Consider the following 16,373-nt stretch of genomic DNA (forward strand, 5'->3'; position numbering starts at 1 on the left):
ATATTATGAAGTATTTACAGCACAGAAACAACCCACTCAGCCCGCCAGATCCATGCCAGTGTTTATGCTCCACACGAGCCTCCTCCCACCCTTCCATCTAATCCCATCAACATATCCCTCTATTCCTTTCTCCCTGATGTCTTTATCTAGCTTCCCCTTAAATGCATCTATGCTAGTCACCTTAACTTCTCCTTGTGGTAGCGAGTACCACATTCTAACCACTCTCTGGGTAAAGAGGTTTCTCCTGAATTCCCGATTGGATTTATTAGTGACTATCTTATATTTATGGCCCTTAGTTTTGGTCTCGCCTGCAAATGGAAACATCTTCTCTACGTCTACCTTATCAAACCCTTTCATAATCTTAAAGATTTCTATCAGTTCACCCCTCAGCCTTCTCTTTCCGAGAGAAAAGAACCCCAGCCTGTTCAATCTACCCTGATAGGTACCCTTCCATTGTCTCAGTATCACCACCATTTTCAGTGTGTTTGCTGTAGAATTATTAAAATGGCCCCTTGTCTACGTAAAGCTAAACAGAAAAACTGGCTAAAAGATTTCTTCTGTTATAGGAAATGATGTAAGAGAAATACTAACAATTTAGAAATTTAGTATGGGAAGGTGAGCATGGAGCGATCTTAAGTGGTTTTCATTACTTTTTATGTATTAATGCTGACACTTGGTCTTGTAGAGACACCTTTGGAAAACGATTATAAAATAACATGAGTAAAAATGATTTCATTTTTTAAATACTGTATTTCAAACATTCCATTCAGACACTTACCTTGCTTTCAGATATAGAACTGAATGTGAGTATCATGAACAGCTTCAGGATACCGTTGAGAGCCTGAATAAGGTGAGATCCTTCACTTTTACAATTCACTGTAGTTATACAGCACTCCAGAGGAGAATAGGACAAAAGAATCAAGATTTACTCTAAAACCCCTTAGACTGGGGCAAAGCATCAAATCCCTGCACCAGCTAGTTTCTGGAATTGTACCTTTGGTATGATGACACTGAAACAGACCTTAATATTATAGTATTAATGGAACTCAGATATGAGCAGTAAACTTAAATGAAACGGAAAGAAATTAAATAAAACTTAAAAGACTTTACTTCTGCTCTTCCCATATTGTCTCATTTCTCTTTCCCCAATTTCTCTTCTTGAATTTTTACAAATTTCACCTTTCATTTTCATTATTTTTAAGTAATATTCCATATCTTAAGTTTTCTATATACTTCTCAATGAACGCTAAACTTTCCCATTTTCCAAAGTTTTGATAGTCCTGGAGCTGGGATCCAAACTGAAATAAAAACAGAAAATGCTGGAAACACTCAGCAGGTTAGGCAGCATCTGTGGAGAGAGAAACAGAGTTAACGTTTCAGGTCGATGACCCATCATCAGACTGGTTGGGATACAAACAGGCATCTGATTCGCCAGAAATAAACTGTGAAAGGGTGTTTTATTGAATCAGTTAAAAGTTCAAAACAGCAACAATAGATTTTGGGGGAACAGACACTGTGTCGAATTCAGCACTTATATGAAGAAGTGGTTTTGACCCGAAACGTTGACTCTAATTTCTCTCCATGGATGTTGCCTGGCCTGCTGAGTTTTTCCAGCATTTTCTGTTGTTATTTCAGATTTTCAGCATCTGCAGTATTTTGCTATCGTACTAGTGAAGAAGTGTCTTGTTGTCTTTGGACTGGGGGAGGGAGCTGAGAGAGCACTGTGTAGGTGATTTGCTGCACTACCAGCCAGCAGCAAACAACAGCTGCTCACATTTGCCAATCCACCAGCTGCAGGATGTCTTGATGTAAAATATCACATTTCCCAGTAAATCAGGTGTCTGCTATGTGGTTGTACTGGCTTTGTGTCTAAAAGGCATTTCAAATAAATCATAAAATAAATAAAGGAACAAGCTAAGGAATGCAGGAGTTTCTTGAAACAAAATAAATTTAAAATGTTCAATTTATCTTCAGATGAATTAATGAATGTAGTTTCGTACAGCTAGAGTTACAAATGTACAAAAAACTATTCACAGATGTTATATAATACAAAATGTTCACAGTTTAGTGCCTACCACCACTCAAAGATTACAATGGAGAGCAATCTAATACTATTTAGGAACATAGGAACAGGAGTAGGCCATTCAGTCCCTCGAGACTGTTCTGTCATTCAGTGAGTTCCTGGTTGATCTCTATCCTAACTCCATCCACCCGCCTTGGCTCCATATCCCTTACTACCCTTGGCCAGCAAAAATCTACTGATCTAAAATTAAGCCTAATTGAAGTGACTAGGTCAATCTTTTCACATTTTCCTAGTGCCACTGCATATCAGGCACTTCCTAAACAAGCTGCTTCCTTGGCTGGACCATAGAAGTTAATATAAGCCTCCTCTGATGCCTCAGTGAGTAAATGTACTATGTAGTGCAATACTGAGCCAGAAAGAATATCAATCTGTACTCTTAGCTAATATTAGCCAGGGACGACAGGTTGACAGGCAAGGGGGAATTACAATTCATCTCACTGGAGTAGGAAGGGGACAATCAGCTAAGGTTCCTGCTCCTGGTCACTATTCAGTGAACAATGTTCAGCGTCAGCTTTGGCTTAATGGATAGCACTCTTGCCTGCTGTCAGAAGGCCATGGGTTTAAGCCCGACTCCACAAACTTCAACACATAATCTAGGCTGACACTCCAGTGTAGTACTGAAGGAGTGCTGCACTGTCGGAGGTGCCATCTTTTGGATGAGATGTTAAACTGAGGCCCCGCCTGTAAATTATGTCCTTTTCTGCTCTTGACTCAATCATGACCTAGAATTTCATCAACTAATTTGCTCCTCTTGCCTCTATAATCATTTGGAATAGCCTTCCTTGTACCCCTCTTCCTGTTACATAGAATTACATAGAATTTACAGCACAGAACCAGGTCATTCGGCACAACTGGTCTATGCAGGTGTTTACACTCCACAAGAGCCTCCTCCCGCCCTACTTCATCTCACCCTATCAGCATATCCTTCTATTCCTTTCTCACCTCATGTAGTTATCTAGCTTCCCCTTAAATGTATCTGTGCTATTCGCCTCAACTACTCCTTGTGGTAGCAAGTTCCGCATTCTAACCACTCTCTAGGTAAAGAAGTTTCCCCTGAATTCCCTATTGGATTTATTAGTGACTATCTTATATTTATGGCCCCTAGTTCTGGTCTTCCCCACAAGTGGAAACATCTTCTCTACGTCTCCTCTATCCAACCCTTTCGTAACATTAAAGACCTCTATCAGGTCGCCCCTCAGCATTCTCTTCTGTTTATCAAAGATTTAAATCTTTTGTAGGCTAAAACTATTTTTTTCTCACATAAACACCTTGAGGGGAATTTTAACCCTCCCCCCATTCCCAGCCCCAACCAGGACAGATGGGATAGTGTCAGGGTGGGGGAGGGGAGGTTTAAATTGTTAAAAATGTAATCCCCTACCCCAACCTGCCGCCAGCGTGCCGACTTCCAGTTTAACCGTGGCAGGTTTGGGGTCATCCGAGTAAAGCGCTCTCGAGAGGCATCAGAATATTTAAATGTGGTTCCATTCCTAAGATTCTGTCAGCGATTTGCAGGTAAGGGCTTTTCCATCACTGCTTGTGAGCCAGGAATGCTTCCCCCAGTACCCCAAGATAACCTGCCGTGATCTGCCTGCCTCAGCTCAGCTGCCATCCCACCCCCACTATCTCTTTCCCACCACAATCTCTATTTCTCCACCTCCCTGTGAACTTCTGACCCCCGCTGCGATCTCTCCCCACCTTGACCTCTCCCCCTGCGACCTCTCACCTGTGATCTCTCCCCTATGATTTCTCCCTCCCTCCTCTTCGCCGCGCTCCAAGGTCCCCCTCCATGACCCCTGACCTTCTCGATTGCCAGGGACCATTCCCAGCGGATTTCCAGGTTTCCCAGCCGCTGCATTAGTGCAATTACCCAATTATATTGGATTTGCTCAGTGGAGCAATTCCATACGGTACTCTTATTTGCATTCTTTTGTTTTGCTAGTTCCCATTATAGGCTGCAATAACAAACTATGACATAAAGCTGGAACAAGTAGCATTGCGTGTATGAGGAGAAGACTCAGAGGCAGAATAGGATGATTCAGGTCAGATTGTCATGTAACCGAATCAGGACTAGCATTAAACCAATCCCTAAAGTGGGCATTTATACCACTTCCAATTCAGTACCCATGATTTGAAGGGATTATATTACCCATTAGAGGTAAGGAAACAGCTCATTTCAGAGCCAATAAATATCATAATGGTGCTGATGTTCTGTGTGTGGTTATAAAAGAAATCTGAAAACAGTGAGCTCTCCCACTAGTGAGAGGATATTACAGCTTATAGTCAGTTAATGCAAGGACTCTGATCATTAAAATGAAAAACCGTGAAAATCCAATATGTGTGTCACGTTAGTGTGTCTTCTTCATAGAATGCAAATGAAGCTTTATTAAAGAACCTGGAACTCCAGATCCATACTCAATTCCTGCAGGAAGATCTAAACTCTACTAAAGAGAGAAACACAAAGGTATGTTCAAGCATCCATCTTCTGGCAACCATTTATTTGCAGACAGCATTGGTAAGCAAAGTAATCAACTCTCATATTTCAATAATAAACACCGCTCGCTATTTTTGATCTGAAACATGGCAGGTGAAATTCAACGTAGAGCAGTGTGAGGTGATACATTTTGGTAGGAAGAATGAGGAGAGACAATACATACTAAATGGCACAATGTTAAAGGGGGTGCAAGAAGAGAGAGACCTGAGGGTGCTAGTGCACAAATCTTTGAAGGTGGCAAGACAGGTTAATTAAGCATATGGGATCCTGGGCTTTAGAAACATAGAAGATAGGAGCAGGAGTAGGCCACTCGGCCCCTCGAGCCTGCCGCGCCATTCAATGAGATCATGGCTGATCAACCAAATTCAGTACCCTGTCCCTGCCTTCTCCCCATATCCCTTGATCACTTTAGCCTTAAGAAATATATCCAACTCCTTCTTGAATATATTTAATGAACTGGCCTCCACCGCCTTCTGTGGCAGAGACTTCCACAGGTTCACCACTCTCTGGGTGAAGAAATTCCTCCTCATCTCAGTCCTAAATGGCTTACCCCTTATCCTTAGACTATGACCCCTAGTTCTGGACTCCCCGGCCATCAGAAACATCCTTCCTGCATCTAGTCTGTCCAGGCCTGACAGAATTTTATAGGTTTCGATGAGATCCCCTCTCAGTCTTCTAAACTCCAGTGAGTACAAGCCCAATCGACCCAATCTCTCCTCATACGTCATTCCTGCCATCCCAGGTATCAGCCTCGTGAATCTTCGCTGCACTCCTTCCATGGCAAGAATATCCTTCCTCAGATAAGGCGGCCAAAACTGCACACAATACTCAAGGTGCGGTCTCACCAAGGCCCTGTACAACTGCAGCAAGACATCCTTGTTCCTGTACTCGAACCCTCTTGCTACAAAGGCCAACATACCATTTGCCTTCTTAACCACCTGCTGCACCTGCATGCTTACCTTCAGCGAATGGTGCACAAGAACACCCAGGTCTCTTTGCACTTCCCCTTCTCCCAATCTATTGCCATTCAAATAATAATCTGCCTTCCTGTTTTTGCCACCAAAGTGGATAACCTCACATTTATCCACATTATAGTGCATTTGCCATGTTTCTGCCCAATCACCCAACCTGTCCAAATCGTACTGGAGTTTCACGACATCCTCCTCACAGCACACGTGCCCACCCAGCTTTGTGTCGTCTGCAAATTTGGAGATATTACATCCAATTCCCTCGTCCAGATCATTAATATATATTGTGAACAGCTGGGGTCCTAGGACCGATCCTTGCGGCACCCCACTAGTCACTGCCTGCCACTCGGAAAACGACCCGTTTATTCCAACTCTTTGCTTTCTATCTGCCAACCAGTTCTCTGTCCAAGTCAATACCTTGCCCCCAATCCCATGTGCCTTAATTTTGCAAGCTAATCTCTTATGCGGGACCGTATCGAAAGCCTTCTGAAAGTCCAAATACACCACATCCACTGGTTCTCCCTTATCTATTTTACCAGTTACATCCTCAAAAAATTCCAGTAGATTAGTCAAGCATGATTTACCTTTTGTAAATCCATGTTGACTTTGTCCGATCCTGTCACTGCTTTCCAAGTGCTCTGCTGTTACATCTTTTATAATGGACTCTAGCATTTTCCCCACTACCGATGTCAGGCTTACCGGTCTATAATTCCCTGCTTTTTCTCCACCACATTTTTTGAATAGTGGGGTAACATTAGCTACCCTCCAATCCATGGGTACTGTTCCAGAGTCTATCGAGTTCTGGAAGATGACCAGCAATGCATCTACTATCACCAGGGCCACTTCCTTAAGTACCCTAGGATGTAGATTATCAGGCCCTGGGGATTTATCAGCCTTCAATCCCGTCAACTTCCCCAACACCATTTCCCTACAAATACTGATTTCTTTCAGTTCCTCCCTCTCATTAGCCCCTATGTTCCCCGACATCTCTGGGAGGTTATTTGTGTCTTCCTTTGTGAAGACAGAACCAAAATATGTATTTAATTGGTCTGCCATTTCTTTGTTCCCCATTATAAATTCCCCTGATTCTGACTGCAAGGGACCTACGCTTGACTTCACCAATCTTTTTCTCTTCACATATCTATAAAAGCTTTTACAGTCAGTTTTTATGTTCCCTGCAAGCTTACTTTCATAATCTATTTTCCTCCTCTTAATTAATCCCTTTGTCCTCCTTTGCTGAATTCTAAACTCCCAATCCTAAGGTTTGCTGCTTTTTTTGGCCAATTTATATGTCCTCTCTTTGGATCTTATGTTAACCCTAATTTCCCTTGTTAGCCACGGTTGAGTCACCTTTTTTGATTTATTTTTATGCCAAACTGGGATAAACAAATTCTGTCGTTCATCCATGTGATCTTTGAATGTTTGCCATTGCCTATCCACCGTCAACCCTTTGAGTGACATTACCCAATCAATCCTACCCAACTCGCGTCTCATACCATCATAGTTCCCTTTATTTAAATTCAGGACCTTAGCCTCTGAGTCAACTACTTCACTCTCCATCTTAATGAAGAATTCTATCATATTATGATTGCTCCGACCCAAGGGGCCTCGCACAACAAGATTGCTAAATAATCCTTTCTCATTGCATAATACCCAGTCTAAGATGGCCTGATCCCTAGTTGGTTCCTCGGCATATTGGTCCAGGAAACCATCCCGTATACACTCCAGGAATTCCTCCTCCACAGTATTGTTACTAATTTGGTTAGCCCAATCTATATGTAGATTAAAGTCACCCATGATGACTGCTGTGCCCTTATTGCATGCTTCTCTAATTTCCCTTTTAATGCCATCCCCAACTTCTGCATTACTGTTTGGGGGTCTATACACCGCTCCCACTAATGTTTTCTGCCCTTTGGTATTTCTCAGTTCTACCCATACAGATTCCACATCATCAGAGCTAATATCTTTCCTTACAATTGTGTTAATCCCCTCTTTAACCAGCAATGTTACCCCACCTCCTTTTCCTTTTTGCCTATCTTTCCTGAATATTGAATACCCCTGGATGTTGAGTTCCCAGCCTTGGTCCCCCGGGAGCCATGTTTCCGTAATTCCAATCATATCATATTCATTTACCTCTATTTGCACTGCTAATTCATCCACCTTATTACAAATGCTCCTTGCATTAAGACACAAAGCCTTCAGGCTTGTCTATTTAATGCTCTTAGACCTTTTAGAATTATTATTTACTGTGGCCATGTTTGTTTTAAACCCTTGATTTCTCTGATTGCCACTTTTGTTTTTCTCCTTCCTGTCTTTTGCTTCTGTCCTTGTTTCCCTTTCCTTTGTCTCCCTGCTCAGGTTCCCAACCTCCTGCCATTTTAGTTTAAACCCTCCCCCACAGCACTAATAAACACTCCCCCAAGGACATCGGTCCTGGTCCTGCCCAGGTGCAGACCGTCCGGTTTGTACTGGTCCCACCTCCCCCAGAACCGGTTCCAATGTCCCAGGAATTTGAATCCCTCCCCCTTGCACCATTCCTCTAGCCACGTATTCATTTGAAATATCCTTCTATTTCTACTCTGACTAGCACGTGGCACTGGTAGCAATCCTGAGATTACTACCTTTGAGGTCCTATTTTTTAATTTACCTCCTAACTCCCTATATTCAGCTTTTAGGACCTCATCCCGTTCTTTACCTATATCGTTGGTACCTATATGCACCATGGCAACTGTCTGTTCACCCTCCCTTTCCAAAATTTTCTGCAGCTTCTCCGAGACATCCTTGACCCTGGCACCAGGGAGGCAACACACCATCCTGGAGTCTCGTTTGCTGCCGCAGAAACGCCTATCTATTCCCCTTACAAAAGAATCCCCTATCACTATAGCTCTACCCCTCTTTTTCCTCCCATCCTGTGCAGCAGAACCACCCCTGGTGCCAGGAGGTTGGCTGCTGCTGCCTTCCCCTGTTAACAGTATCCAAAACGGTATTACTGTTCGAGAGGGGGATGACCCCAGGGGATTCCTGCACTACCTGCCTGTGCCTAGTATTCTGCCTGATGGTCACCCATTCCCTTTCTGCCTGTGCAACCTTTACCTGCGGTGTGACCACCTCCCTAAACGTGCTATCCACGACTTCCTCAGCCTCGTGAATGCTCCAATATCTATCCATCCGCTGCTCCAGTGCCACAATGTGGTCTGTCAGTAGCTTCAGCTGGACATGGCAGGACAGCCCGGCCCTGTGAACTGCTCCTCCTGCGAGATGTGGGAACTCAGGGACATTTTCTGTGTCCCTGACAACTACGTGTGCAGGAAATGCACCCAGCTGCAGCTACTGACATACTGCATTGCGGTGCTGGAGCTGCGATTGGATGCATACTGGAGCGTTCACGATGCTCGGGACATCGTGAATAGCACATTTACGGAGTTGGACACACCGCAGGTAGAGGTTGGACAGGAAGAAAGGGAACGGGTGACCAACAGGCAGAGTACTAGGCGCAGGCAGGTAGTGCAGGGGTCCCCTGTGGCCATCCCCCTCTCCAACAGATATACCACTTTGAGTACTGTTGGGGGGATGGCTTATCAGAGGAAGGCAGCAGCAGCCAACTTCCTGGCACCAGGGGTGGCTCTGCTGCACAGAATGGGGGGAAAAAGAGTGGTAGAGCTATAGTAATAGGGGATTCAATTGTAAGGGGAATAGATAGGCGTTTCTGCGGCCGCAAACGAGACTCCAGGATGGTGTGTTGCCTCCCTGGTGCAAGGGTCAAGGATGTCTCCGAGCGGCTGCAGAACATCTTGGAAGGGGAGGGTGAACAGCCAGTTGTCGTGGTGCATATAGGCACCAACGATATAGATAAAAAGCGGGATGAGGTCCTAAAAGCGGAATATAGGGAGTTAGGAGGTAAATTAAAAAACAGGACCTCAAAGGTAGTAATCTCAGGATTGCTACCAGTGCCACGTGCTAGTCAGAGTAGAAATAGAAGGATACTTCAGATGAATACGTGGCTAGAGGAATGGTACCGGGGGAGGGATTCAAGTTCCTGGGACATTGGAACCGATTCTGGGGGAGGTGGGACCAGTTCAAACCGGACAGTCTGCACCTGGGCAGGGCTGGAACTGATGTCCTAGGGGGAGTGTTTGCTAGTGCTGTGGGGGAGGGTTTAAACTAAAATGGAAGGGGGTTGGGAACCTGAATAGGGAGACAGAGGAAAGGGAAACAAGGATAAAAGCAAAAGATAGGAAGGAGAGAAACAAAAGTGGCAGTCAGAGAAATCAACTGTTTAAATCAAACGTGGCCACAGTAAATAATAATTCTAATAGGTCTAAGAGCGTTAAAAAAACAAGCCTGAAGGCTTTGTGTCTTAATGCGAGGAGCATTTGTAATAAGATGGATGAATTGGCTGCGCAAATAGAGGTAAACGAATATGATTTGGTTGGGATTACAGAAACGTGGCTCAAGGACGGCCAAGACTGGGAACTCAACATCCAGGGGTATTCGATATTCAGGAAAGATAGGCAAAAAGGAAAGGGAGGAGGGGTAGCATTACTGGTTAAAGAAGGGATTAACACAATTGTAATGAAGGATATTAGCTCTGATGAGGTGGAATCTGTATGGGTAGAATTGAGAAATACTAAGGGGAAAAAAACATTAGTGGGAGTGGTATATAGACCTCCAAACAGTAAGGCAGAGGTTGGGGGTGGCATTAAAAGGGAAATTAAAGAAGCGTGCAATAAGGGCACAGCAGTCATCATGGGTGACTTTAATCTACATATAGATTGGGCTAACCAAATTAGTAGCAATACTGTGGAGGAGGAATTCCTGGAGTGTTTACGGGATGGTTTCCTGGACCAATATGTCGAGGAACCAACCAGAGAGCAGGCCATCTTAGACTGGGTATTATGTAACGAGAAAGGATTAATTAGCAATCTTGTTGTACGAGGCCCCTTGGGTCGGAACGATCATAATATGATCGAATTCTTCATTAAGATAGAGAATGAAGTAGTTGACTCAGAAACTAGGGTCCTCAATTTAAATAAAGGAAACTATGATGGTCTGAGGAGCGGGTTGGGTAGGATTGATTGGGGAATGGCACTCAAAGGGTTGACGGTGGATAGGCAATGGCAAACATTCAAAGACCGAATGGATGAACTACAGAAGTTGTTCATCCCAGTTTGGCATAAAAATAAAACAAAAAAGGTGACTCAACCGTGGCTAACAAGGGAAATTAGGGATAGCATAAGATCCAAGGAGTGGACATACAAATTGGCCAAAAATGCAATAATCCTGAGGATTGGGAGCAGTTTAGGATTCAACAAAGGAGGACAAAGGGATTAATTAAGAGGAGGAAAATAGAATATGAGAGTAAGCTTTCAGGGAACATAAAAACTGACTGTAAAAGCTTTTATAGATATGTAAAGAGAAAAAGATTGGTTAAGTCAAGCGTAGGTCCCTTGCAGTCAGAATCAGGGGAATTTATAATGGGGAGCAAAGAAATGGCAGACCAACTAAATACATATTTTGGTTCTGTCTTCACAAAGGAGGACTAAATAACCTCCTAGAAATACCGTGGAACATAGGGTCTGATGAAAGGGTGGAACTGAAAGAAATCAGTATTTGTAGGGAAATGGTGTTAGGAAAATTGATGGGACTGAAGGCCGATAAATTCCCAGGGCCTGATAATCTACATCCCAGGGTACTTAAGGAAGTGGCCCTAGAAATAGTAGATGCGTTGCTGGTCATCTTCCAGAACTCGATAGACTCTGGAACAGTACCCATGGATTGGAGGGTAGCTAATGTTACCCCACTATTCAAAAAAGGTGGCAGAGAAAAAGCGGGGAATTATAGACCGGTAAGCCTGACATCGGTAGTGGGGAAAATGCTAGAGTCCATTATAAAAGATGTAACAGCAGAGCACTTGGAAAGCAGTGACAGGATCGGACAAAGTCAACATGGATTTACAAAAAGTAAATCATGCTTGACTAATCTACTGGAATTTTTTGAGGATGTAACTGGTAAAATAGATAAGGGAGAACCAGTGCATGTGGTGTATTTGGAATTTCAGAAGGCTTTCGATAAGGTCCCGCATAAGAGGTTAGCGTGCAAAATTAAGGCACATGGGATTGGGGGCAAGGTATTGACTTGGATAGAGAACTGGTTGGCGGACAGAAAGCAAAGAGTTGGAATAAACGGGTCGTTTTCCGAGTGGCAGGCTGTGACTAGTGGGGTACCGCAAGGATCGGTCCTAGGACCCCAGCTGTTCACAATATATATTAATGATCTGGACGAGGGAATTGGATGTAATATCTCCAAATTTGCAGACGACACAAAGCTGGGTGGGCGTGTGTGCTGTGAGGAGGATGTCGTGAAACTCCAGTACGATTTGGACAGGTTGGGTGATTGGGCAGAAACATGGCAAATGCACTATAATGTGGATAAATGTGAGGTTATCCACTTTGGTGGCAAAAACAGGAAGGCAGATTATTATTTGAATGGCAATAGATTGGGAGAAGGGGAAGTGCAAAGAGACCTGGGTGTTCTTGTGCACCAGTCGCTGAAGGTAAGCATGCAGGTGCAGCAGGCGGTTAAGAAGGCAAATGGTATGTGGGCCTTCGTAGCAAGAGGGTTCGAGTACAAGAACAAGGATGTCTTGCTGCAGTTGTACAGGGCCTTGGTGAGACCGCACCTTGAGTATTGTGTGCAATTTTGGTCACCTTATCTGAGGAAGGACGTTCTTGCCATGGAGGGAGTGCAGCGAAGATTCACCAGGCTGATACCTGGGATGGCAGGAATGATGTACGAGGAGAGATTGTGTCAATTGGGCTTATACTCACTGGAGTTTAGAAGATTAAGAGGGGATCTCATTGAAACCTATAAAATTCTGTCAGGTCTGGACAGACTAGATGCAGAGAGGATGGCCTAGAAATTGGGTTTTGGTCTTGCCAGGGCTGTAGCGCCAGAAAGTTTGCGCCAGCGGTAATGCGGCAGCGCGCGACGAAAATTCGGGTGCGCCGGGCCCAGACGGCAGCGGGCGCTAAAACCCTCCTTTAGCGCCTCAAAACGGGCGTGAACTTGGGTTTCCCGGCGCTAATCCCCCGCTGCGGCACCCGATGCGGTGCGGCAGGCGGGGGAACTGCAGGCCTCCTCCTCCTGTTAAGGAGGAGCTGCCTGCAGCCGACAACTGTCCGGCGGATTGACCCGACATCTGAGCCCGGCACCTCGGGGAAGTGCCGGGCTCGCATGAGACACTGATCAGGGCCGCGGGGGGCGGAATGCAGGAGTCCGGGAAGGGAGGTGCGGGCAGGCGGCCGCCGGGAACGCGGCCGGCCGCCGCTCCACCTTTATGCGCCGGCGCACACTGGGGGAAGACTCTGTTGCCAGAGTCTTAGTTGCGCCTGCCACGGGCGAGGCGGGCGCAACTGAATTTCGGCTTGGGGCCGGGTTACCACGGCAACCGGGACGCTGCGCACACCGATGACGTCATCGGTGCCGGCGCAGCGCTACCGGTGCAACGCCGATTTAGGGCCCCAGGGAATTTCTCAACTGGCCATAACTCCGGCGCTAGGCCCTCTAGCGCCTCAAATGCGGCGCTAAGCCTACCGAATTTCTAGGCCGATGTTTCTGATGGCCGGGGAGTCCAGAATGAGGGGTCATAGTCTAAGGATAAGGGGTAAGCCATTTAGGACTGAAATGAGGAGGAATTTCTTCACCCAGAGAGTGGTGAACCTATGGAATTCTCTGCCACAGAGGGCAGTGGAGGCCAGTTCATTAAATATATTCAAGAAAGAGTTGGATATATTTCTTGAGGCTGAAGGGATCAAGGGATATGGGGAGAAGGCAGGGACAGGGTACTGAATTTGGATGATCAGCCATGATCTCATTGAATGGCGGAGCAGGCTCGAGGGGCCGAATGGCCTACTCCTGCTCCTATCTTCTATGTTTCTATGTTTCTATGACACACTTCCCGCACACGTGGTCGTCAGGGACACAGGAAGTGTATAAATAGAGGCATAGCTTACAAAAGCCAGGAGGTTAAACCTATATAAAGCACTACTTCGGCCCCAGCTGGAGTATTGTGTCGAATTCTGAGCACCACACTTTTGGAAAGATGTGAAGGCTTTGGAGAGGGTACAGAACAGATTTACTGGAATCGTTCCAGCGGTGAAGGATTACAGTTACGTGGACAGACTAGAGAAGCTGGGGTTGTTCTACTTAGAGCAGAGAAGGCTAAGAGGATATTTGACAGAGATGTTTAAAATCATGAAGGGTTTAGATTGAGTAAATAAAGAGAAGCTGTTTCCAATGGCTGAAGGGTTGATAGCAAGAGGGCACAGATTTAAGGTGATTGGCAAAAGAACCAAAGGCGACATGAGGAAAAACTTTTTTGCGTAACGAGTGGTTAGGATTTGGATACAGATTCAATAGTAGCCTTCAAAAGGGATTTGGATAAATAATTGAATAAGAAAAAATTGCAGGGCTATGGGGAAAGAGCGGGAGAGCGGGACTAACTGGATAGCTCTGCTTAGATTAAAAGCTCTGTATAGTTGTAAAATGACAAATCTTTCAAATGTTTGCCTGAGGCTCCACTTGATTCAGAATTTGTGACAGTTTTTTTGACTACTGCATAAATAAACAAATAAAAGTTATTTGAAATGAGCAAGTGTGAAATATTTATTTAAATTTCACCAGTGAGGAGAACCTTGCAACTTGTGAGCAGCACAGTCCTAAAGGACTGATGCTGATGCTCTGCTCCAATCCAATATAAACGGGTAGTTTATATTTGCCCATTACAGTTTTTATTCACAACAGGAATAAGACTGCCGCACATAGAATTAAATCATGGTGTACTTCAACGGGGAAGCTCATTCTGTGAGGAAATACATTACAAAGTACTTCTTCCCTGCCTACCATTCTTTTTTTAATTAAAACTCTGCCTAAATGATAGAATAAATGCTGCCTGCATTGACGTGAGCTGCATAATTATGGAAACTTGAGATTTTAGGCTAGATCAGGGGAGCTCTGGCGTGTGTTTGATGGATGTCAGTGATAGAATCTGTCAGTAGGGAGCTGACAGTGATTCAGCAGATGCTCCATCCCCTGCTATTAACTCAAAGTGGCCAGATCGTTTTTTTTAATAACTCCATGTTAGATATTTGCAACACTATAATAAAAGGAGAGGGAAAAAACTGCCAGGAGGGCAGCATGAATATGGTGCAGCTGCTTTCTGTATCGCTCAAAGTCCCACTCCAGAGATTTGAGCACAAAAATCTAGGCTTACACTCCAGTGCAGTACTGAGGGAATTCTGCACTGTCGGAGGTGCCGTCTTTCAGACGAGATGTTAAATCGAGGTCCCGTTTGCTCTCTCAGGTGAACGTAAAAGATCTCACGGCACTATTTCGAAGAACAGCAGGGGAAGATATCCCCGGTGTCCTAGTCAATATTTATCCTTCAAACAACATCACAAAAACAGATTATCTGGTCATTATCACATTGCTGTTTGTGGGAGCTTGCTGTGTGCAAATTGGCTGCCACATTTCCAACATTACAATTGTGACTACACTTCAAAAGTATTTATTGGGTGTGAAGCGTTTGGGATGTCCTGAGGTCAAGAAAGACGCTATAGAAAAGCAAGTCTTCCTTTTTTCAACTGTACTTTCTGATTGGGAGGTTAAAAAAAATGAAATTGATGCCACCCATCAAGCTAAACCATTCTGATCTCTGATTGAGAAGGGCGGCGTGGGTTTGTGGGGAAAGGGGGGCTATTTGTGGGGCAAGATAATGGTAATATACCCAAATCCAATAGGGAATTAAGGAGAAATTTCTTGACGCATTGTGCATAGAATGTGGAACTCGCTACCACATGGAAGTGGTTCAGGCAAATAGTTTAGACACTTTCAAAAGGAAACTAGATGAGTACATGAGAGAAAAGGGAATAGAAAGATATGCTGAAAGATGAGGTAGATGGAATGGGAAAAGACTCCAGCACAGGCTAGTTGGACCGAATGTCCTGTTTCTGTGCTGTATATTCTATGTAATTCTATGTAAAATAAATAATGGAATAAAATTAAAACAAAATAATTGAAACAGGCTAACTGTTAATTTGAAAGACATTTTAATTTCATGATTTTAATTTCTTTCTGTAGCTTTTGTGTAATTTATCATATTTCGTTCTTGGTTAGAAAAAAAAGGACCCTGAAATTTCGCAGGGATCCTCTCGGTCTCCTGTGTGGTATCTCTGGTGGGAGAACGGCAGAGTCTTACTGGACTCATCCATGCATTTGTTACCTCTAGACTTGACTATTCCAACAACTCCTGCCCAGCACGTTCCACCCTCCGTAAACTAGAGGACATCCAAAACTTTGCTGCCCATGTCCTAACTCACCAAGTCCCGTTCACCCATCTCCCCTGTGCTTGCTGACCTACATTGGCTCCCGGTTAAGCAGCCCCTTGATTTTAAAATTTTCATGCTTATTTTCAAATCCCTCCATGGCCTCGCCCCTCCCTATCTCTGTAATCTCCTCCTGCCCTACAACCCTACGAGATCTCTGCGCCCCTCCAATTCTGGCCTCTTGAGTATCCCCAATTTTAATCGCTCCACCATTGGCGGCCATGGCTTCAGGTGCCAAGGCTCTAAGCTCTGGAATTCCCTCCCTAAACCTCTCTGCCTCTCTACCTCTGTTTCCTCCTTTAAGATGCTCCTTAAAGCCTACCTCATTATCTGCCCTAATATCTCCTTATGTGGCTCAGTGTCAAATTTTGTTTGATAGCGGCTTGACATGTTTTACTACATTGAGGGCATGAAATTCGGCTGCTTTGCACCTGCCGTTAGCACCTCCA

The 16,373-nt window shown here is 44.6% G+C and overlaps 1 protein-coding gene across 1 annotated transcript in view; it reads left to right on the forward strand.

The window, feature by feature from the left end:
- Positions 1-16,373, forward strand: part of bfsp1 (beaded filament structural protein 1) — a 38,233-nt gene that overhangs the window by 9,398 nt on the left and 12,462 nt on the right. Inside the window, exons 2-3 of the mRNA XM_085977749.1 lie at positions 790-850; positions 4,449-4,544. Of these exons, the coding sequence (XP_085833875.1) occupies positions 790-850; positions 4,449-4,544 (157 nt within the window). The remainder of the gene's footprint in view (positions 1-789; positions 851-4,448; positions 4,545-16,373) is intronic.

This window comes from Somniosus microcephalus, chromosome 3 (assembly GCF_052327205.1).
Source record: "Somniosus microcephalus isolate GS21.2 chromosome 3, FLI_Smic_1.0, whole genome shotgun sequence".
NCBI lineage: Eukaryota > Metazoa > Chordata > Chondrichthyes > Squaliformes > Somniosidae > Somniosus > Somniosus microcephalus.